At 35.3% G+C, this 24,134-nt stretch overlaps 1 protein-coding gene across 1 annotated transcript in view; it reads left to right on the plus strand.

Annotated features, from left to right (window-relative positions):
- Nucleotides 1-24,134, plus strand: part of Rgs22 (regulator of G protein signaling 22) — a 122,809-nt gene that overhangs the window by 19,708 nt on the left and 78,967 nt on the right. Inside the window, 9 exon segments of the mRNA XM_027946900.2 lie at nucleotides 4,619-4,704; nucleotides 5,594-5,762; nucleotides 8,626-8,755; nucleotides 10,536-11,142; nucleotides 12,573-12,734; nucleotides 15,666-15,840; nucleotides 20,287-20,420; nucleotides 21,948-22,062; nucleotides 23,634-23,759. Coding sequence (XP_027802701.1) covers nucleotides 4,619-4,704; nucleotides 5,594-5,762; nucleotides 8,626-8,755; nucleotides 10,536-11,142; nucleotides 12,573-12,734; nucleotides 15,666-15,840; nucleotides 20,287-20,420; nucleotides 21,948-22,062; nucleotides 23,634-23,759 — 1,704 coding nt within the window.

The following is a 24,134-nucleotide window of genomic DNA, read 5'->3' on the forward strand; positions in this document are numbered from 1 at the left end:
AAAAAAAAGAAAAAAAGGAATGTTCCATCATGATAAAGGGGTCAATTCACAAAGAAAGCTTGGCAATCCACAATATGTATCCACCTTACAAGAGGACTTCAGAATATACAGTACAGAAGCTGACAGAACTGAAAGAGGAACCAGACAAGTCCATAGTTACAGTAGGAGATGAAAACTATGCTCTCTCAGTAATCAATAGAAAAGGTAGGAGATCTGTAAGGACATGAAGTTCTGTATGACACTGACAATCAAGACAATGTAGTTAATATTTATGAAAATTTTACCCTATAGTAGCAGGTACACATTTTTTTTAAGTACACTTGTACTATTTACCAAAATGGACCACATTCTGGGCCTCGAAACAAATTTCAACAAACTTAAAAGACTTGAAAGCATGCAAAATATGTTCTCTAACCCAGAATTAAACTATAAATTAATAACAAAAAATATCTGGAAAATCTCCATAAATATTTAAGTAATTAAACAAAACATCTCAAGGGAAATGAGAAACTGTGTTGAATTGAGTGAAAATCAAAATCCAGCATATCACAATTTGGAGGATGCAGCTAAATTAGTCTGTGGAAAGAAATTTATAGCATCAAGTATTTATAATAGAAAATACTAAACTCAAATCATGATCCACCTTCCACTATAGGATACTAGTGAAATAAAATCAAATCCAAAGTAAAGGACAAAATCAATTAAGTTGAACAGAGAAAATCAATTAAATTAAAGAGAGAAAATCAAATGAAAATGAATTCTTCTTCTTTGGGAAACAAATCAATGAAATTGATAATCATTTAGCTAAATGATAAAAAATGAAAAGACAAAAGATAAATGACTACTATCAGAAATGAAAGAAAGGATATCATTACAAACCTTATAGATGTTCAAAGAAAAATAAGAGAATTTTACAAACAACTTTACATAAACTCAATCATTTAAATTAAATGGCTATATTCTTCAAAAGACACAAATTATGAATGCTCACTCAAGGGGATGAAGATAATCTGAATAAAAGAGGGGGAGGGAGCAGGACTGGAAAAGGGAGGAACTGCAGAATGAAATTGGCTAAATTATGCTATGTGAATATACTACAGTGATTTCTGATTTTATATATGTCTATAAAGCACCAATAAAAGAATAACAAATAAATTGAAGGAAGATCAGTAGAGTAAAGGAAGGAGAATAAGGAGAAGGGAGAAGGGGAGGGAAAGAGGAAGTACTAGGACTAAAATGGAGCACATATTCCACACGTGTATGATTAAGTCAAAATGAATCCCAATATTACATATAACTACAATGCACTAATAAAAACATTTTAAAAACATATCATCTGAGTAGCCCTGTGTTAAAGGAATTGGATCTGCAGTTAAAAATCTTCCCCCAAAGAAAATTCCAGTCCTAGCAGCTGCACTGATAAATTCTATCAAACATTTAGTAATGAGTGTTGTAATGAATGAGATAATACCAAATTCATGAAAATTTCCAAAAAAAAGGAGATATCAATTTCCATTTCAATTTTATGAGGCTAACATTATTCTGATGCTATCACTAAAGAAAATTCAAGGAAAAGAAAAAAAAAAACCCCACAAACAACTGGGTATGGTGGTACTAGCCTTTAGTCCTAGTAACTTGGGAGGCCAAGGCAGGAGGATCACAAGATTGAAGCCAGCATCGGCAATTTAGGGAGAAGCTGTCTCAGAATAAAAAGAGCCGGGCATTTAGGTCAGTGGTAGTGCAACTCTGGGTTCAATACCCACTACCACAAAACAAACAAAAAAATGACAGACAAATATCTCTCATGAATGTGGACACAAAAATCCTCAAAAAAAAGGTAGGCAAATTGAATTCAGCAATGCAAGAATAAAAAAAGATAATTTTTATCATGTTTTAGAAGATATCATGGGCATAAATCTTTATTATCTTGGATTAAGCATTGTTTTGTTTTGTTTTTAGATATGATGGGGAAAGTACAAGTGACAAAAGAAAAAAATAAATGAATTGGACTTCATCAAATTTTAAAATTTTTAGCCAGGTGTGGTGGCACACAGCTGTAATCTCAGCTATTCAGGAGACTGACGAAGGAGTATTGCAAGTTTAAGGTTAACCTGGGCAACTTAGTGAAATCCTGTCTCAAAAAAAAAAAAAAAAAAAAATTAAAAGGGCTGGGGATGTAGCTCAGTGGCAGAGCACTTGTGTAGTATGTGCAAGGTCCTGGATTCAATCTCCAGTACCACCCGCTCAAAAACTTTTAAAAAAATTATGCTCTAAAAAAGATTACCAATAAAGACAACCTATACAACTGCAGAAAATATTTACAGATTACATATTTTATGAAAATTTGTATGTAGATTTTATAAAGGACTCTTACAACCTAACAATAAGAAGGGAGATTTAAAAAGACAATTTAAAAATCCGACTAGAATTTGAATGGACATTTCTTCAAAGAAGATATAAATGTCCAATGAGCACATGAAAAGATATTCAACAATCTTTAGTCATACAGAAAATGTAATCCAAACTACCAGATGTCACTTGACATCTACCAGGATGGTTATAAAAATCAATTTTATTTTTTCAAACTTTTCTTTTTGGGTCAAATAGATGCCCATATTTTGTAAAAGGTGGAAATATGCAGGTAAACAATTTTTTAGTTAATTATTAGGCAGTTTGGTTTTGGATGAACTAACTAATCTGACAACCTTATAGAATTCCTAAAGGGTTTATATTGCTCTTTATACACAGTTTGGCATTTTTGAGGGGAATTGAACTCAGGGGCACTCGACCATTGAGCTACATCCCCAGCCCTATTTTGTATTTTTTTAGAGACAGGGTCTCACTGAATTGCTAAGCGCCTTGTGTGCCTGAAGCTGGCTCTGAACTTGCAATCCTCCTGTATCAGCCTCCCAAACCACTGGAATTACAGGCGTGTGCCATAGCCCTGACTTGGCATTTTTTTTAACCCACTGAATGTACTGCTAATGAAGACTTCAGCATCCTGAAGGGTTGTCAGTTTGTAGCATCTTTGGAGTCTTCCTAACTGCAAGATCCAAATTTCTTTTAGATCTCACTGTAAGCCACAAGGCAGGCAGGCAGTAAGGTGCTATACTATTCAGGTGCTGGCTGTTTCCATAGTTTTCTTCTATTCTTTTGTTGCCCAGAAGATAGTGTTTGATGAAACCAAGTGGATGTTTTTGCTGAACAGGAGGAGACCATTGTGTGCCAAGTTTTCCATTCACGAGAGCCTAATGACTTTGTGCCAAATGTCAGCAATGTTGATTGAGCACATGTGCATTCTCATGAACATCGGATGTTCATGATGCCAGTAGCACTACCGTGGTCAATCACTTTCCTCATGGAGTTAGTAATGGTCTGTGTTGACATCTAATGCTACTGTCACAGCAAAACTAGGTTGTAGCAAATGGTCCATGAAAGCCACACAAATGCAGACACGAATATGTCACTGAGATGTGTGTTTTATTGGTGGTTTTACTTTTTGGTGGCATTTGTTGAAGTACTGACATTCTTTAGAATTGTGAAAAAAGTGAATAAAGAAAAATTAAAATCAATAGTGAGTAGGTTTTTCAGGATGAATAGCAGCTTAAAAACTCCTCAGTAATTTTGTATTGCCTTCACAACCTCAAGGTAAAATCTAAACTCTTTAATGTTAATTAAGACTATTCACAGTCAGGCCCCAGCCTGCTCCTCCAGCCTTCCTCCTTTTATCCCTCAGATTGCATCCTGTGGTCTAATATATAAACTTGTCCCCTCTTCCCTTCCACAACCTAGCTAGTCATGCTTTAGGTCAGAGAGTGCAGGACATGCTCTGTGGAAACATCTCCTGAGTTGGGTGTGTATGTGGGCACCCACAGAATCCTGCACTGTGGCACCACAATACAGCCTTGGTATCTCTAGGAAAGTGCCTGGGAGTGTTTAATATTTAACAAAAAAAAATTTTACACTACAGTGGCCTTTATTGTTTCCTTGGTGGTTCTTTTTCTGTTTCTGATAATGATGATAATTGCTGCTACTACTATTATTATTAGCAGTAGTAGTAGTAGTAGTAGTAGTAGTAGTAGTAGTACTGGGGATTGAACCCAGGGGGCACTCTGCCACTGAGCTATATCCCTACCCCTTTTTATATTATTTTGAGATAAGGTCTCGCTAAATTACTGACGCCTTGAACTTGAACTTGAGATTCTCCTGCCTTGGCCAGGTCACTAGGATTACAGATGTATGCCACCAGGCCTGGATTTGTTTATGATTATCGTAACCTATTTTATGATAGTAGAAATATTAAAATTGACTGACTTTTCTTTTTTTCTCTTTCCTCTTCCTCCTCCTCCAATAAGTTACTTAACTTTCCTGGATTCAACTAGTTAATTTATAAAATGGAGATAATAGTTGATACAGGGTTTTTGAGAGAATGAAAGAGGTACTATACACAAGAAGTTGCCTCACATTTGTGGCTCAGGGTCATTGCTCTCTCTTGTACAGAGAGGTAGGAGTGGAGTGCCTAGTGACAGCAGGAGATCAGTATTGCTCTCATGATTAGGCCTCAGTTTTCCTAAAAGGTGACTTTCTTTGACACCGTTTTTTCACTTTCTCCTAATAGTGTCTCAATCGTGAACAAGGTATTAAGTGGATCAAAAAACAAAGACTTCCAGCATTTCTAGAAAGTGATTGCTACTTTGAATACAGGTATTAGAGTTTCATATGTCTATTATTGTTCTATACCTATTTTTAAATGCCTACTTTTTCAACTACAGTCATTTTTTTCTGTGATTTCTTAGTAAAATGGTATGCCTTTGACTCCAATGGAGTTGGATCCACCTGCTATAGAATAAGAGTGAGAGACCACTGACAAAAATTGCTTAACTTTTCCAAAGAGATTTCACAGAAACATCACTTAACCAATGTACTTCAATTATACTTCTTTGATCATTATACTTTTAAAATTATCTATGGTGATAATGGTATTTATGTGTGGGTGCTTACAAATGAATGTTAGTGTGACATTAAAAAGACAGCATGTCATCCAGGCATAGTGGCGCACGCCTATAATCCCAGCAGCTCTGGAGGCTGAGATAGGAGGATCATGAGTTCAAAGCCAGTCTCAGCAAAAAGTGAGGCACTAAGCAAATCAGTGAGGCCCTATCTAAATAAAAATACAAAATTGAACTGGGGATGTGGCTCAGTGGTTGAGTACCCCTGAGTTTAATCCCTGGAACAAAAAAAAAAAAAGAAAAAGAAAAAAGAAATAAATAAAAGATAGCATGTCAATACAGGGCCAAGATTTTCCTTTATGTTCCCTGACTTTTAAACTATAAATACCTAAGCATTCTGAAATTATACTAAAATTTGACTTTTGCTTAGAACAACCATTTTTAAAATAAAATAAATTAGAATAGAAAAATATTAAGTAATGAGTGGTTTGATAAATAAGCCATTGGTTTTAGCAGAGCTTAAGAAAATCATCCTGCAGAGCTACGAGGAGAAGAATACATAAAATGAAATTTTAGGGGTTTCTTTTTCCTGAATTCTACCATATTTGAAACTTATTTCAAAATTCATGATTTCTGCATTTCAGGTTAGCCAAATTAGTCTCACAAGTAAGATGGAGCCAGTCAGGTATGACTTTCACACTTGGTTCAGATACTTCTCCTTGGATCATGAGAAAACTGCCTACTCCACCGCCTCCTCATGATGAAGAAGACAATCTCCTGGTTCTGAAAAAGTTCTACATTTCTCTTGGCGAGGTAAAAGTATTAGTAATTTTTCATGATAGAACTTCAATGAAACTTTTTGTTTCATAGGTATGTATGTCATTTGTATTACTTAAGCAGAGAAGATGATTTCAAAAGCTTTTAAAGCCAGGCTCAGTGGCACATACCTGTAATCCTAGCAATTTAGGAGCCTGAGGATCATAAGTTTGAGGTTAGCCTCAGCAACTTAATGAGACTCTATCTCAAAATGAAAAATAAAAAGACTGGGTTATATCTCAGTGGTAAAGTGCTCCTGGGTTCAATCTCCAGTACCCCTAGCCACCCCTACCCCTCCCACCAAAAAAAAAAAAAAATTAACCCCATTTAAAGCATACTTAACAATAGTTCTTGGGGATTTATGTGTACTCATTTTCTATTTATTCTTTCACTTAAAATACAGTTACATTAAGGTATCCTTTCACATCTGAAGTAACAAAAGCAAGACTAAAGAACATCTCAGTGTCACCCAGGAAGCAAGCATAACATGCATTACCCCTGATTTAATTGTTCATTCCAAAATTGTTATTTGGATTCAGTTAACTTTTGCACAAAAAGATGATGAATTGGATCTTCTCACCCCTGTACTGCTATAATTCCTTAGTAGTAAAATGCATTATTTTTTAACTGCTATGAGATAAAAATTTATCCTCCGTGATTGTAGAAATGTGGAACTGTATGAATGCATTGGAAGAGATAGAACCTAGAATCAAATGTCCTTTTGGATCATTGCAGCATTTAGCCTCTAATTTTAATCAGATCTTATTTCAGGGAATATGCTTCTGATAAACAATTCTATACAAAATCAGGAATGGTAAATATGTGCTCCATGTGCTGTTGCTTTCTTAGTGCTCATTCAGGACAGACATTGCTAATCAATTGTGGCACTTTTTCTGCTGAGCTAGGGCTTGACTCCAAATTCTTTTCAATACAGTTTTTTTTTAGACAGGCACTTCCTATTGATTAAAGATGCCAGATAAAAGGAAACCTCTTTTTTGTCTGTGTTGGAATGGATAGACTTATGGTAGTTGAACTTTTTTTCCCCATGTGTATCTTCTAGTTAATTTTATCATTGGGGCATTTCTATCAGTAATCTTTATCAAGAATGTTTAAAATTATACCAGTCCCATTATTTCTACTCGATAATGTTTAATGATGTACTAAAGGCATATTTTTCTTCTCTCTTATACTTATTTTAAGCATTTTTTTCTTAATTTATATAGTACAGAAATTTCATGAATGTCATAAAATATGGACTGATAGTTGAGGCCAATAAACTTGCAAAGGGAAGATCAATCCAGGAGACTAAGTCCTGACTCCTTTTATGTGAAATTAATCAAATATAGGAAGTAAAAATCCAAGCTAGTTTACTTTTGCTGTTTTCTGAGATTAAAAAAACTCATTTCTGTTCACTTGATTAATATTTTAACTGCATCACATAATTTTTCATAGCCTTTGAACTTTGAGGATTCATAGTTTTTTGACTCTTAAATTATTTAAATGACTATAAATATGAATTAATCTTCATGATAATTGGTAATATTTCTTTGAGCCTTTAGTTACACCATCTAAACACAATTGGCCCCTCTTAAAGGTGTCAAGTAGAATAATTAACTGATGACCAACTGATGATTTTTTTTCTCCCCTGTCCTCTACTCTCTTATCCTTTTTATGCAGTTGAAATAGCAGGGACATTGGTATATTATTCTCCCTCAATGTCTTGAGCCTCAATTTTTAGCCTCCTCTCTGTACTTAAGATACTGCTTAGAAGCATAGTAGCTCTATAAGTAAATATTGAGCAACATATAATTAATATTAAATGACCTGGTTTTAAAGAAAAGAGGGAACAAAGGTGACTTCTTAGTCTTTCAAAGCTTTCATGCACAAGGAGCCTTCCCCCCAAGACGGGCAGTGGCTATGCAGAGAGGCACTTCTCCATTTTCTCTCTTGCTTTAGTCTCATTGTGTGGCCTGACTTGTCCTGCTAATTCTGTATAATAGACAGGGGACACTGTCTTTCATTTGAGCCCTGCCTCTTCTGTGAGTGCTAGGCTAAGTGCCCACCAGCTGACAATTGAGGAAAGGAGAAATGAGAGGAATGCAGGACACTCCCTTCTCTGTTCCTGTTAAACAACTTAGATTATCTAGGAAAAAAATAGGAGATGACATTTCTGAGAGAGAGGCAGCCAGAGGAATTTTCCCAGGAAAGCTGGGATAGGAGTTTCTTACGGGCTGGGGTTCTAGAAGTTACAAATCAGCTTGGGAATTGGGCCAGCTGGCTTGGGATACACAAAGCAAAGGAGGAACTGACCAAGGAGCAATTGGAGTCAGGAATCAATCAGTCTGCAGGAAGCATCCAATCCAAGAAAAGTTGTAAAAATGGAGTTTTAGGCAAAGGGGGCAGCTAAGCTTGGAGAGGTTGCCAGTGGTGCTAAGAGTAGAGGTCTATCCCATTGAGGAGGAGCTGATAAAAACATTGAGCCAGGTCAGGCAGAATTGAGAGCATGAAATAATTGGAAAGGTTGTAAATGAGAAGAGGTAGCAAAAGATACATCAAAGGATGTAGTAAATCCAGAAAGGAGGGTTTCATGTCCAGCTTTAGTCAGCAATAGCCTGAGAGTAAGTGTGGAGGAGAATTTGATGGTATTGTGCTCATTTTTTCCCTTTGATTATGTGATATGAAAAAAAATATATGGATTGAAGTTATCCTCTTGCTTAATGCATTTTAGTACAATTTTTCTTTTTTTCATAGAGTAATTTTCCCATTACATATTGTACTTCACAAATTGAATATTATTTAATGATTTGTCCAGGTTGGCAATTGGAGAATTACTGTTAATCTTATGTTCAATTTTTCCTAGGCTTCCTTCACTCAAACAAAAGATTGGTTTACACTAGCAAAACAAAGTCAGGAAACTGTATGTACCTTTTCATTACCCTGTTGTATAACCCACAGCACAATTGAATCTCCAGCGATTTCACCCATTACTGGTAAGCAGAAAAGGACAAGATTGACTCAGAGCTTCTCTTTGTTGTTTGTTCTGGTCTTATAGGACTTGTGACTGAAGAGAAAACATTATCCACACCGCCCATGCCTCTTCTTCACTTCCTCTTGCTTCTTGAGAAGCAAGTTGGGATGGTGAAAGGGGAGGGTTTAAAAGAACCCAACTCGAATACTTATATGTTGTGTGAATTTTTTATGATTTATTCCACTTCTTGTTTTTCTCATCTATAAGATTAGACAATGATACATGCTAAATGTATAGAAAATGCCTACCCTCGTGCTTGGCACCTAATCTACAGTTGATAAATGTTTATCTTGTCTTTATTTCCTATCACAGTTCACAAGTTCTTATTATTAAGCCTTTGCAATAAAGTGGGTACAATAGTTCTGTCTTCTTAAAAGTGAAGTCATTCATAGAAATTGAGTTTCCCGTCTGTTTTTTAAGTTCAGACGATTTTTTTCCTCAAAAAGCAAATAAATTTCTACTGCTATTATAGGTACTTTTGTGGGTGATACAAACGTTCCACAAAAACAACTATAAAAAAAAGGAAACTTCTAGAAATGGAACTTATTAGCTATAATATTATTAGAGGAAAAAATCTAGATGTGATTCAGGAAAAGTGTTCAGGAATTCACTTAAACAGTTACTAACTGTAAGAGTGTATTAACTCTAAACCTTCTGAAAGGTATGTGCAACTTTAGGAGAAGATAAATCTGGATACTCTAGAATTAAATCTAGGTCTAGGTAAAGAGGAACATAAACTCCTTAATATTGGATTTATGGGTTTCTTGCTATTTCTTCAAAATGCTAAAATATAATATTGGAAAGTATAGAGAGTAAATATGAAAAACAAGGTCCATAGGAGGATGGTGAGCAGAGATGTCTGCATCATATGCTCCCTCCCACTCTATGGGATTGAGCCCAGAAACTCCTGGAAGTTTCACAAAGTCTATGATATTAGGTAGGAAAATGCAGTGTATATAGGTATTTTTTTAAATAAAAATTAAAGTGAAATATTTCTAGTGTATTGCGATTTGAAATCTAGTAACTAAGAAAATATTAATCAAGGGTGGGTACAGATGACAACAGTCACCTGGTCTGTGGCTATACTGACGATGTGAAATATAGTGCTGCCATCTGATATTCACTGATTTCTAAGAGAAAAATGGGAGCTAAATACCATGTCTTTAGAAAGAGTGTAAAAATAATCCATTTGTAAGCCTTCATAAGTGCCTTGTTCTTTTGTAACTTTAATGATAGGTTGTAAGAATGCTAGGATTTGAATCTTTTTTCTAAAATAGTGAATGTTAAAGAATTAATGATTCCAGTTCTTGTCTGATCATCTGTGGTCTCATCATCTATGGCAGCTAATTTTCCTTTGTTACACAACATGCACATATAATTATTTAATATACATCTTTCTACTTTTCTAATAGATTTGGTCTTTATGTTTGTCATTCTATATCAGTCTGAAATATTAAATTTTAAAAGCATACAATGTCTTTTTGAATATTCTCTGTGTTAGGAGTATCAAATATTTAGTCCATCTGCCTCCCTTGCCATGTTCAAGGAAGACAAGGAAGGCAACTGTTGGCAGTTTTTTCCCCTACTGGTTCCAAATGTGGCTTCAGAATCCTTCTGAAAATACTGGTCCATGTGCTCATCCCTGTGATAAAGTCATTTGCCATGCAGGCTCTATAACATCTGTGTAACAATATCAATTTTGTCTCATATCTAACTTAACCACACTTTATCATTTAATACAGAGAGTTTTATCTTTGATGATGGAGTTCACCCCAGGACCAAAAAAAGCCTCTCTAAAATCGCTGAATTTGAAGAAGAGGAGGAAGGGTCTATATCTCTAAAAGATACTCCCTCTCATGCTCTTCTGAGAGTATACCTTGAGAAGCAACGGGATGCGGCTAATGAAAAGTTGACATTGCACTTCTCAACGTGTGAAGAATTTTTAAACTTGTTTATATACTCTGTTTTAAGAGCAGCCATTCAGCAAATTACTGGCCAGCCTCTCACAGAAAGCCCAGACTATATAGATTTCGACAAAGTAGATCAAGTGTCGTTTCCTGATTATTTTTATCCTTTCTTTGGCAAGAATGTTTTAGCTGAACCAGTTCAAACTGAAAAGGAAAAAAAGTCAGAAGAGATATTAGAAAAAACAAGTTCAACGAGTGAGAGCATTGGACCTGAGAGCAGGGCTGACTGGTGTATGTCTCACAGAACTTATGACATTGGCAATAGAAAGGAGTTTGAAAGATTTAAGAAATTTATGAAGGGCACATTAGGGGAAAAGTATTTGTGGCTATGGATGGATATTGAAAGGTTGAAAGTTCTAAAGGACCCTGGAAGACATCAAAGGTACTTCTATTTTTTATTATTCAATAGTTTCAAAAACAAATTCTAGAATATTTGGGTTATTTAAGACAAGTAGAAAGACTGAAATAAATATAAAAATGTAGCTTACGCTTCTAGAGGAATGAATAATGATAAAATTTCTTTTATAATAATACTACATTTTGATTTCACAAATTTTCTGTTTTCATAGCTTTCAGGTACTAATATAAGAATGATTTGGGTTTGCATAATGTTTCATCCCATAAATTCTAGAACTATTCTAAAATTTTCTACTTAAGTTTTTATAACATTCCAATGATGTTAAATGTTTTAGACAAAAACTTATCAGTTGTTTAAGCACACTTGCATAGTAGAGCTATTCATGTCAGTTTGTAAGGGCCTGTTCCTAGCAAAACCTCTTTGGTTAATAGATTGCATGAACTTAGATCTGATTCCAAGTAGCTGGATATCTGAATGAGTCTCTCCACTGGAAAGCCTCCTGGAGATCTAATGGGGTTCAGGTTAGCTCCATATATTGTAGGTTACCAGAAGTCTAAGAATTTTAAGAGGACACTATTTTAGGAAAGTCCTTATTTTGACTGTAGTTTCCTGATCTTCTCTGAAGCAGATTATCTACAGTAGATTGCAATTCCTATTAAGATTAGACGGAGTATATGCTGAATGATAGGATTATTCTAGTTATTTTAATGTTTTAAGAGCTGAGGCACCATGATTGGTTATGGAGTGTGACCTGACTGATTATGGAGTGAAGGTCATTACACTTTTCAAGACATATCACAGAAGTTGCATGCAAGTAACCTACATAGGTTTTTCAGGATTAATACTGTTTCAATTATTGCCACAAAAAAATTACCTAAATTTTGTGGCCTAAAGCAACTAAATTTTACTTATTCTCTTATAGTTCTGGAGGTCCGAAGGCTCTGGGTGGGGGAGGGGAGATCCATTTCTTTGCCTTTTCTAATTTATAAAGGCCACCTCCATTCCTGAGTTTGTGGCCTCTTCCTCCATCTTCAAAACCATCAGCATGGCATCTTGCCCCTGACCTCTCTATTTGTCCTCACATCTTTACGACTGTCTCTCCTTCTTCCCTCTTTTAAAGGACTCTTGTCATTACATTGGGACTACCCTGATAATCCAAAATAATCTCTTTAAAGTCCTCATCTAAATACATCTGTAAAGCCTCTTTTACCATGTAAGGTAACAAATTAACAAATTCTGGGGATCAGGATGTGGACAGCTTTGCAAAACCATTCAGCCTCCCACAGATGCCCTTCTGTTATTCCCATAACTGTGAGAAATATTTGTATCACCACAAAAAATGTGTGGTATTTCTATATTGGTTTTGAGATAGTCCATTATTTGTCTGAAACACATTTGGTTAATAGAATATTGTGTCAATATGTGTGTATATGTAGGTATGTGTTTTATTTCAGACATCTTGAGAAGATGAAAAAATGCTATCTAGTGAGCAGCGGAGATTGCTACCTTTCTGCAGAAATCTTATCAAAATTTAAACTGTTAGATGGATCTCACTGGACTGAAGAACATTTAAAAAATATTCAGTCTGATGTTTTAAAACCTTTACTTCTGTATTGGTAAGAAAAATAATGTGAATTGAAGTTTTTTACTTTCACTTTTCTTAGGCTATTTTATGAGTTATGCCTTTTGTCAGATTGGCCTATAATTCATGGAAATTTAAATAACATTATTAATCTTTAACCCTCTTAAAAATACTTAACTTTTAAGTAATTGGAATATTTGGGTGACTAAATCCATAATGAGATTGGACTTAAGTTTTCTTTTAACTTTGTGAGCACATCCTTCTACACCTTACTCTTTTATGATCAGTATCCCATAAAATTGGTGTATGTGTGTGTATGTGTGTGTGTGTGTATACATAAAACTAATGTTACAGTTTTATCATCTCAGTGAACATTTTTTGAGCATTTCCTTTAGGCCAAGTGCTTGCCATGGATAAAGGATAAAACCTGTTCAACTAGGTAGGGGTCATGGTCCAGTGAGAGCAACGGACAGGTGAAATTAAATAATAGGAAATATGGTGAATGCACACCACGTGGTCCCTGCTTGCACAGAGAAGAGGGCACATTTTACTTGAGACTCAAAGGACTGGTAGCAAGGAAAAGCGAACAGACACGGTATAGATTAAAATGTGTGCTGTTTGAGGATCGGCATGGTGTACATTGTAACTGTTGGATCTGATTGTGTCATTTCTCTGCTTTAAATCTCACTGTTTTTCCCAAAGAAAAATTCAGATATTTTTAAAAATTAGCAAATCAGGAGGGGCGTGGTGGCACAAGCCAGCTGCTCTGGAGGCTAAGACAGGAGAATTGCAAGTTCAAAGCCAGCCTCAGCAATGGTGAGGTGCAGTGAGATCTTGTCTCTAAATAAAATACAAAATAGGGCTAAGGATGTGACTCAGTGATTGAGTGCCCCTGAGTTCAATCCCAGGTACCAAAAAAAAAAAAAAAATAGTAAATCAGGTAATCATGATTTGTTCCTTGTCAACTTCTCTGACATCATCTCCCACCTAAGTATTCTAGATTACGTACATGCTTTGTACTTTTCTATATGTAATGTTCTGTTCTTTTCTCCAGAAAATTTATTCTTTGATATTTTAAGACATACAGAAAGGTATGAATTATACTATAGTGGGTACATATGCACACACGATCCAACTTAATAAAACATTACCAACACGGGGAGATTTTCCTTTATTTAATTACACTTTTTGTTTTGAGATAATCGTAGATTTTTTGTTTTGAGATAATTGTATATTCACATGGAACTTTTATCCAGTTTCTCCCAATGGTAACACCTTGCATAATTATAGTACAATATCACAGTGAAGAGATTAATATTGATAGGATATGTCCATCTTTTCTACATATTACCAGTTCTACATGTACTCATTTGTGTGTGTATTTAGTTCCTTTATCACTTTGTATATCTATGCATGTGCCAGCATAATCAAGATACAGAACAGTTAGGATATCACAAGCTTTCTTTGTAGTGCCCTCTTATAACCACCCTGTACCTTCTGTCTCTCCCCTTATCCCTAACTCCTGGAAACCACTAGTAAATAAAATTATATGTAATCTTTTGCCATTAGCTTTTAAAAACTCATGCAATTGTCTTGAGCTATATCTAAGTTGTATGTATCGAGAGTTTGTTGCTTTGTATTTCTGAGTAGTACTCATACACACATACGTACACTGTAAATAGATTTCTCCCACTCACAAGAACTTGAGAATTAAGGTATGTACAAATGTACACAAGAACTTATACAATAGCAGCATCAAAAATAGTACAGTACTAGTTTCGGACTCACTGCAAAATGGCCCATATTATTGGATGAATTCATATAATGGCTAATCAAAGATTAATGCTATGTGAATGAAATGAGTGTAAAATTATAATGGTAAGGGCAGTAAGGATTTATGGAGTCAAATCAAGATACTTTAATGATACGAATCATAAAATGGAAGCACCTACATTTCCTGGCCATCAGATGTGTGATGTATTTGATAAGGCATTTCTGGATATATGCCCACTTACTGATTGACATGTGAAAGGAAGTAATTTTGGATATCTCCAAGTGTGCTAAATAAAGCTTCTGAAATGTAGGATAGAATGACCATGACCACAGAGATTACATGGGATGCTTCCTGACTCTAAGCTACTTTTGGACTGTGGATTCTCCTCCACTCTTGCTTTGTTCACACTGAGAAGATATATACCTTCTTCCTATCATAAAGGGAAGTAAGTTTCTGCCAGGTTCTGCAATATGGAATAAAAATTAGTCCTTGGGCTGTGGCATCTGAGGGAAAACCTGGTCCAAGAACCAATTAGCCACAGGCCTTGACAGCTGGAGTTAACCTCATGTACAATAGTTAACCCACAGACTGAGTACCAGAATATCCAACCAATTAAGTGTGGCCTTGACATTGTGCCAGACATTCTTCTTCCTAAGTTTCTTGCAGTAGAATTGGTCTTTTAATTATATAAATTGTTGTAAAATTAATTCCTATCTTGAAAATAGATAACTTGAATCATAACCTACTTTAGTAGCATATCTGAGCATTACAAAAAATGTTTATAATGTCTAAAAATGTTAATTCCCCATTCTACCAATTTTTTATTGGTACTATAAATACTGAACTGCTTTAAAATGATCACAGTATGTTTTTTATTTTACTAGAAGATGTTATTTAAATCTTCCTTCATCAATACATGTTTCTTTTTCTTATCAAGCAAATAATAACAGATTATTTTATGATATTTTCTTGCACCATTACCTTTTTATATGAGCAAATAGAATCATAGGCAATTGACATATAGAAAAATATTTTTTAAGGCTAGGGAGCAGAAGAATAGAAGTTATTAGAAAAGGGATATACTAAGATTGATTGTTGATTAAAGATTATTTGTAGGCTTTTGTTTTTGAGGCTTATTGTCTAATTTAATCTTAATATCTCTAATCTTAAATTTGTTTTTCCAATAAACAGGGCACCAAGATTTTGTGTTACTCATTCACCCTCAACAAAACATGCTACAGCTGAACTGAAATTCTGGCACCTCCGTCAAGAGAAACCAAGGAAAGATATTGATCCTTTTCCACAAATGGCAACCCTCTTGCCATTAAGACCTAAATCTTGCATTCCACATATAACTGAGGTCCAGGTAGGGTGTCCAGTCTATTCTTTGGTTTCTGCTGGTTACAGTTAAATATCCATGCTTGAGTGTTGTACACTGATCCTCCTAGTGGTTTTATCACATGCTTTATCAGTGTGGTGGTGAGTCCCAATGAACATGCTGCCACAGTTAGGAAATGGGAAAATCTACAATCTGTAGCCTACAAAGCAGCAAAAGTGATCGTTTTAAAATGTATGATTATGTCACTCATATGCTCAAACTCTCCATTGGCCTCCTCTCCCATTCAGAATAAAATCCAGTCTTGGTATAGCTATATAAGCCCCTGCCTTCCTGATGACCCTGTTTCCTACCCTCTTCTCCAACTTACTCTACCCTAACCACACTGGTCCCTTTTTTTTTTCTCTTTGATACAGCATGTAAAAACCTCGGGCTTTGCACCTACTGTTCTCTTTGCTTGAAGCACTTGTCTTCCAAATGTCCACATGGCCTCTCCCATCTCCTTTAGATGTCTGCTCAAATATCACTTAATCCTTGACTCTTCTGTATGCACACTTATGTAGAATACCATACACATCCATCTATCTGTGTGTGTGTCCTTCATCCTGCTTATTTTGCTTTTTTTGTGCGTATGACCATTTGATCTGTTTGTTTACTGTATTTTACCTCCTATAGAATATAAGGGATTTTTCTTTGTTACCTGTTTGTCCCTAGTGCCGGAAAACAGGGCCTGACATGTAATTACTGGTTAGTAAATATAAATTGAAAGAATGAATTATTCTTTGATATTGCAACAGCAGAATTACAGGCAGTGAGTTTCCATCATCTGAGGAAGAATAAGACAGCATAAAAAGATAAAGGGAGGGCTGGGGCTGTGACTCAGTGGTAGAGCGCTTAGCACATGTGAGGCACTGAGTTCAATCCTCAACATCACATAAAAATAAAAGTATTGGGTCTATCTGCATATATAGAAGATAAGGAGAAAATCTGAAAAGAGAAGAAAAATTAACTGACTTTAAATAGAATAAATAAATAGTCCTTTGTATTTTGGCACAGAGAAGCAATAATTATATCTTCATTTCAATAATAAGCCTAATTAATCTTAGTTGGCTTTAAAGGTATTGCAGAATGTTGACTGCCATTGACTATACACAGCCTCTTCTTTATATTCAGGATATCTTATTTTTAAAGGCAGGAAGATGTATAATGAGGTTTTGAATGTTTTACTTCTACAAATAGTGTTTTAGAGCTAGAGAGACATTACAATTCTTCTGTCCATGGAGAAATCTTAAAACATACCAATGCCTGAATCCTACTTTCAGAAATTCTGATTTAATTGATCTGGAATGCATCAGGGTCACTGAAAAATCAGGGAGTTGCTTTGGAGGGTTCTCAACCCTCCTTGAATACTAGGGCCATGGTTTAGAACCTGCCTTTTTATAAGATTCCCAGGTGATTTGTATGGGAAGCACAGCTACTGGCTGTTGGTTCTCAAGCTTTGGCACACTAAGCATCACCAAAGACCTCTTCAAACAGATTCCTGGTCTCCAACAGAGATCAGGGTTCAGTAGCTCTGGGGTGGGCCCAAGGCTTTCATTTCTAAACAGCTGCCTCTCATGAGGCTGCTCTGGGGGGACCACATTGGGAGTTAGTGTGTCTTTAGTGCACAAGTATTTGCTCATCCATTGTTTTGACTTCTTCCTGGCTTCCCTTGCATATTATGGCTATACTGTATGCCACTCCACTGATTACTCCTGCTGGTTCGCCTGTGTGACTCAGCGACCCAGTCACTAGGTGAGCACACATCTTGGAGGCAGACTTCAGGGAACATATCACTGAGAGCATACAAACATTTGCATAAACAACAACTTCAAACGGAGAGGTACTGGGGAAAGAAAAAATAAGATGTGGTTAAGGAAAGGACCTTGAATAAGTGAACACTGCCAAAGGAAGGGAGAGAGATTAGCTTGTGTGAAAAAGTGGTAGAAGCATGGATTTTCCTCTGTTGCCTTTGGCTTCCAGAGAATTAGCACCATCTGTTGTCCTGGATACTTTGTAGCTGGACAGTGCTTTCTGATCTCAGGCACTCTCCTTGGTAGAAAGCACTCATTGCCGTTTTTTTCCCATTCAAAAATTAAGATATCATTCCTATACAATAAAAGATGCCCTTTTCAGTGTATAGTTCTGTGAACCTTGACAAATGTGTACAATGTATAACCACCATCAGAGTCATGGTACAGTTTCTTCCTCCACCTTCTTCCTCAATTCTACTTGCCCTCTTGTTGATGTTCCCACCCCCGCCCACCCCTATCCCTGTTCTAGCTTCCACCCAAGCCAGCAAGCTCAAAAACTCTTAACTTGGGCTTCTCTCTGTATGATACACTATAATTTGTGTGTGCATTGTGTATGGTAAAAAGCACATGGCATGACATTATCTCTGCTATGTTTAAGTGTACAGTTTGCTGAGTCGTGGCTGTCCACCTTTGTGGAACAGAGTGCCAGGCTTTGCATCTTGCAAGTCTGGCTGTACACCCATTGGAGACAATGCCCCCTACTCTCCCTCCCCTCCTGGAAACCACATTTCTATTTTCTTTTTCTATAAATTCAATTACTTTTCTATGTTTAACTGTAAGTATCACTGAAAGCTTGGTCTTTGTTCCCATTGCTAATCTAGTAACAAAGGCACAGTTTTGGGAAAAAAGAAAAAAGGTTTTTTTGCTTTGCTAGCAAGGGAGAAACACAGGGGACTCCAGTCCCAAAGGCTGTGATTCTGCCCATCAGCAAGAACAGGGGGCTTTAAAGAGATGATTCAAAAGCTACCTTCCATGTGTTCTCTGTTGGAGTGGTAATTTACTTTTAATTGCCCTCCCCAAAGTCTGGATTACTTCCTTCCTGTGGGGATTGTGTACTCAAGGACAGATACATCTGCCTACCTGGAGAAGAAAGGTAGTCCTGTTTCCCCAGAGATTAGGGTAGGGGAGAGATTAGGGAGGAACGGAAAAAGCTACTTGTCCCTTTTAAAAATAAGTTGCAGTGGCAGAGCAGTAAGGGCTATATTTAAAGCATAAAGTGGACCACTCTTACTTAAGCCCAACTTCCTATGGGGCCTTTCTTTTATTGAGTGTTTGTTGATTAATGTCATGCTGTGTTCTGGATTACTAAAGGAGATTAGGAGCCCTGATATCTAGGAATCTATATGTAGAACATACTTAGGCAACTAATTTTGCTTCTAGAATTCTTAAAAATTATTAGTAGTTGTTAGGTATGTAGAGTATATATATATACTTTATATTTCTGGATATAAAATATCACAAATATAATCCTGTTTGGATTATATATAGTAATCTAATAGAAGTTAACACATTAGAAACATTTGTTTGTTTTTCAAATTATAAAAATAATAAAACTACTATAAATTTGGAAATAGGAGACAAATCATTTCTGATATTACCTCCTTCTATGTAATTATTATTTATTTTCTCATAGGCATCTTATGGAATTTTCATTTTAGTGCATTTCTACTTTTATATTGATTATTTCTTTTAACATCATCAATAGTCTTCTGTGTGTGTCGTCATCTTCATAGACAGTTTTTAAGTGGTACATAATGGTATGCCTATGTATACCCTATACTCAGTTGTTTCTTTTTCCTCCATTTGTACATTTAGTTATTTATATTCTAGATTTAAATTGTTAACTTTTACCATAAAGCGTGTGTGTGTGTGTGTATGTGTGTGTGTGTGTGTGTGTGTGTGTGTGTGAGAGAGAGAGAGAGAGAGAGAGAGAAAGTGAGAGAGTGTATGTGTGTGTCACTGGGGATTAAACCCAGGGGTGCTCTACCACTAAGCTACATCCTCATCCTTTTTCATTTTTTGTTTTTTTGAGACAGGGTCTTGCTAAATTGCCCAGGCAGTCCTAGAACTTGTGATCCTTCTGCCTCAGCCTCCCTAGTAACTGGGATTATAGGTGTGCACCATCTGCACCCAGCTACCATAAAGAACTTTAAGAATGGGAACAATAACCATAAAAATAAAATGTCCGAAAATGGAAGTGCTATTAAGATGCATGTTCCTTCTCCAGGGCCAAAGGGTATCTTTGTTTTATTTTCCTGCCATGCAATATCCCCCACCCCAAACATATTCAATATAGAACAAAGAAAAGTTCCTGTCAGTTGCTTCCTTCAGCAGATTCTACTTTCACAGCAGTAGAGTCAGGACATACAATTTTTTGACTATTCTTTTCTTTCCTTAAATCTAACTTGTAATGGCATTTCACTCTGTGGGTTGCATAAAACTGGGAATTGGGGAAGGAGAAAATTTCCATTTTAGTAAGAAACATGGTAGGGTGTACGGTGAAAGAAAAGTCCTCTAGTGATCAAAAGAAATTTGAGGTCTGTGTACAGAATGATGTTTTATTCTCTCCTTTTTTTCCCATTTTGCTCACTTTTGATTTTGTTCATTCTCTTACCACTTTTAGAAAGAGGACTTCAGTTTATTACAACTTCCTAAATCTGCCAAGAAATTACCTAGAGTAAAAACAGCAACTCAGAAGCCTTTGAAGAATGAATCTTTGTATCTAGTTTCTTCAAAGGATGATGGGATTGAGAAAGGGTAGGTGAAATTTTGTGTGTGTCAAGTGCTTTCATACAATGGTAAGATTTTGAAGAATTTAAAAATTAAGTAGAAACTGAAAACCAGTACATTGATTTTATGTGGGTTCTTATATTTCAGTTGATATGTATTAAAGGTTTATACTTCATATATAGACTCTAAATTAATTGTGTAATTCCACATGTTAGTAATTTTAAAGAGATGCTACCTCCAATCTCTGACCTGTCATGAGCTGTACAATAAGGACTTCCCAGAGAAGATTGCCTTCTATCCTATTCAATAATTTATATTTCTCAAATTTAAGAACTCATAAGACTTTCCAATATTGTCATTGTTTAATATAGCATATTATTTTATCAATTTAGGCTTGTTAACATACTTACCTTTTTTATTGTTCTTTATTTCCAATGGGATTATTGGTCTTTTTAAAATTTTTTTTTATTTACAAAACAGTTCCATCACAAGGATCTCTTGAACTACCATTTAATACTTACAATCACTTGCCTTCCTTCCCCTTCCTCCAGCCACTGACAACCACTAAGTTGTTCTCCAACTCTATAATTTTGTCACTTCAAGAATGTTATATAAATGGGATTGTGAAGAATGCAACCTTTGAGATTGATTTTTTTACTCTTAATTTCCTTGAGATCTATCCAAGTTGTTGCCAGTATCTACAGCATGTTTCTTTAATCGCTGTGTAATATTCCATATATTACCCTTTTTAAAAATTTGGATATATCTACACCTAAAAAATAAATATTAAAAAAAAGCAGCTTTAAAAAAATTTGGATATAATGAGTTGAATGAGTCAGAGTAATAGTTAAAGTCACTACATTTAGGAGAGAATATTTCCGTTAAAGCTGTTCCTAAATATTTTTTGGGGGGGTTCTTTTTTTGAGGCTGTTTCAAATGGAAATGTTTTCTTTTTCTTTTTTTAAAATATTTTTTGTAGTTGTAGATGGATAACAGTACCTTTAACCTTTAATTTTATTTACCTATCTTTATGTGGTGCTGAGAATCGAACCCAGGGCCTCACACATGCTAGGCAAACTCTCTACCACTGAGCCACAACCCCAGCCCCTGGAAATGTTTTCTTAATTTCATTTTTGGATTTTTCATTGATAGTCTACAGAATACAGTTTGTTTATTTATATTTTTGTATATTTATCTTGTATCCTGTGACCTTATTGAACTTATTCCAGTAGATTTTTAATGGATTTTGCACATTATCTGAAAATGAATATAGTTTTAATTTTTTTCTTTCAATCAGGATACCTGTTATTTATTTTTATTCTCTAATTGCCTTAGCTAGACCCTCCAGTACAGTGCTCAGTAGAAGAAGAACAACAGACATCCTTGCCTTGTTCCCAATTTTAGGGAAAAGCATTCAACCTTTCACTATTAAGTATGATGTTAGTTATATCTTTTTCACAGATTCTCTATCATTTTGAGGAAGTTCTTTGGTGCCATATATACCAATTGTGCACAAAATTTGTTGATCAATTGGTTCTGATCCCAATAATTTAGGTCAATGCACATATCAGAAAGCAGCAAAGTTATTCGTTTAACATCTTTTACTGACATTTCTGAATGTCTGAAGCCCCAGCTGGATACAAGATTTGCTTATACAGAAGAACCTAAGGTACGTATTTTGAGGACTGGATAATCTTCTTTCTCTCTCATTGGTCAGTATCCCTTGATGTTAGAAAATTTTTTTATTGATTCACCATATTTTTCTCTACTAAGCAACACATTTTATTTTTTCCTTGACAAAGGATTTTCATACAAAAATTCTCCTGTCCTCTATGTTTCCTTTTGTAAGTAAGTTTCATGTTTCACTTATTATAAAAACTATTTGTTCTGGTTTGGGTATGATGACACCTCAGACATAAAATAGCACCCTTTGGTATTTTTAAATTCTTAAGTGTTGATTAAATAATATTTGAAGTTAGGTTTTGGAAATATAAAAAATATTTTTAATATTTATTTTTTAGTTGTAGTTGAACACAATACCTTTATTTTATTTATTTATTTTCTTTATGTGGTGCTGAGGATTGAACCCAGGGCCTTGCGCGTGCTAGGCGAACGCTCTACTGCTGAGCCGCAACCTCAGCCCCATGGAAATATAAAAATTTTAAAAGGCAGAGTATTCCCAGAGTACAGCTACCTTTACGACATGGATTTAATGCACCTGTTCTAGATGAAGATTTCATAAGTATTATGCTTTAAGTAGAAACCTCAGAAGCCCCAATATAGTCTCAACACTTAGCTGTAATTTTGTGTAACTTTATTCTATTTTTAGCAAATAGTTCTCCTTTTTTTTTAATTAGGATTGTTTTTCCTACTAAAGTAATTATTTTTTTTTAGTTTGGAATGCTAATAGTTAAACATCATAAAACATCAAATTCTTATCTTGGAATTTGTTTGGCAGGCAGTTAAAAAGGTAGAGAGACAATACAATAGAGAGCAAGAGCCTTAATTAAACCCTAAATTTTTTCACACTCCACTTAAGATTATAAAGAAATCTGAGTTCCACAGAACAAATAACAGAGTTCATGCAAATAGCATATGCCCTCTCGTATTCTGGAGTCATTCTTGTGTTTGGAGAAATAGCTCTCCATGTTTCAAGGATGGCATTAGTGTTGCTAGCATTGTTGGCAGAGAAGCCATAAACAGCAGAGTTTTATGAGAACTTATATTGCCTTTTACACTCTGTAGGCCATGACCTATGCGGGGTGGCACTGTCCAAAGAGGGACTCCCTAAGGACAGATAATGAGCAGCACTGAGAGGCCTTGAAGATAGTTCTTTTTATATCCTCTTGTAGCTATAATAGCAGCACCTCAAGGCTAAAATAACAGTAAATAAGTAGGAGAGAATAGGCCACCAACAGAGATTTGGAAGACTTCTCAAATGCCATCACTGTGCCTGAAAAATGCGAACAACTGAGGTCGGGAAGTCACTTAAGATATCAAGTTTGAAATCAGATTGGCTTATAAAAGAATGAATTTTGCTGCTATAGTTGGCTCCATAAATGAATCTTATAACAGTCATATGCAAACAGACTGCATTAATGATATGTATAGTACAAAACAAAATAACATAGTACAGTGGGAAAATGACAGGCTGGCAGAACTTAGGAAACCCACTTGTACAATGCTATTAAACATTACAATGCTTTTGGGAGGATGATAGATTTCTGTTTTGTTATCTAGGTTAAAACCATAGCAAATATTGATGCCCTAGGAGGATACGACATGGAAAATTTGTTGCAATCTTTGTATGTAGAAAACAGAGCTGGATTTTTCTTTACTAAATTCTGCGAGGATTCAGGAAACAAGGTAGAAAAGAATTATTTAAAATTTTATAATTTTGCTCCATTTAAAAATAAGTGGAATTAAAACAATTCAGTGCTCAAGTAAATATATTTGATGGTAAAATTCCCATCTCTGGTAAGAAAGTCAATATTTTATATTTAGTAAACATTTAAACATCTCAATTATAATTCTCTTTGGTTTACTACTCTACTAAGATTACAAAGAAAAGTAAAATACAGATAGACCAAGATTGGCTTGCATTACTAACACTGGTTTATTCTCATATAATTTCATCTCAGTGTAATATATTTTAGAGTAGATCTCTATCAATCCTTTAATTTAAAAAATATATATATTTTTTAGTTGTTGATGGACCTTTATTTTATTTATTTTTATGTG

The sequence above is a fragment of the Marmota flaviventris genome, chromosome 15 (assembly GCF_047511675.1).
Source record: "Marmota flaviventris isolate mMarFla1 chromosome 15, mMarFla1.hap1, whole genome shotgun sequence".
In the NCBI taxonomy this organism is placed as follows: domain Eukaryota; kingdom Metazoa; phylum Chordata; class Mammalia; order Rodentia; family Sciuridae; genus Marmota; species Marmota flaviventris.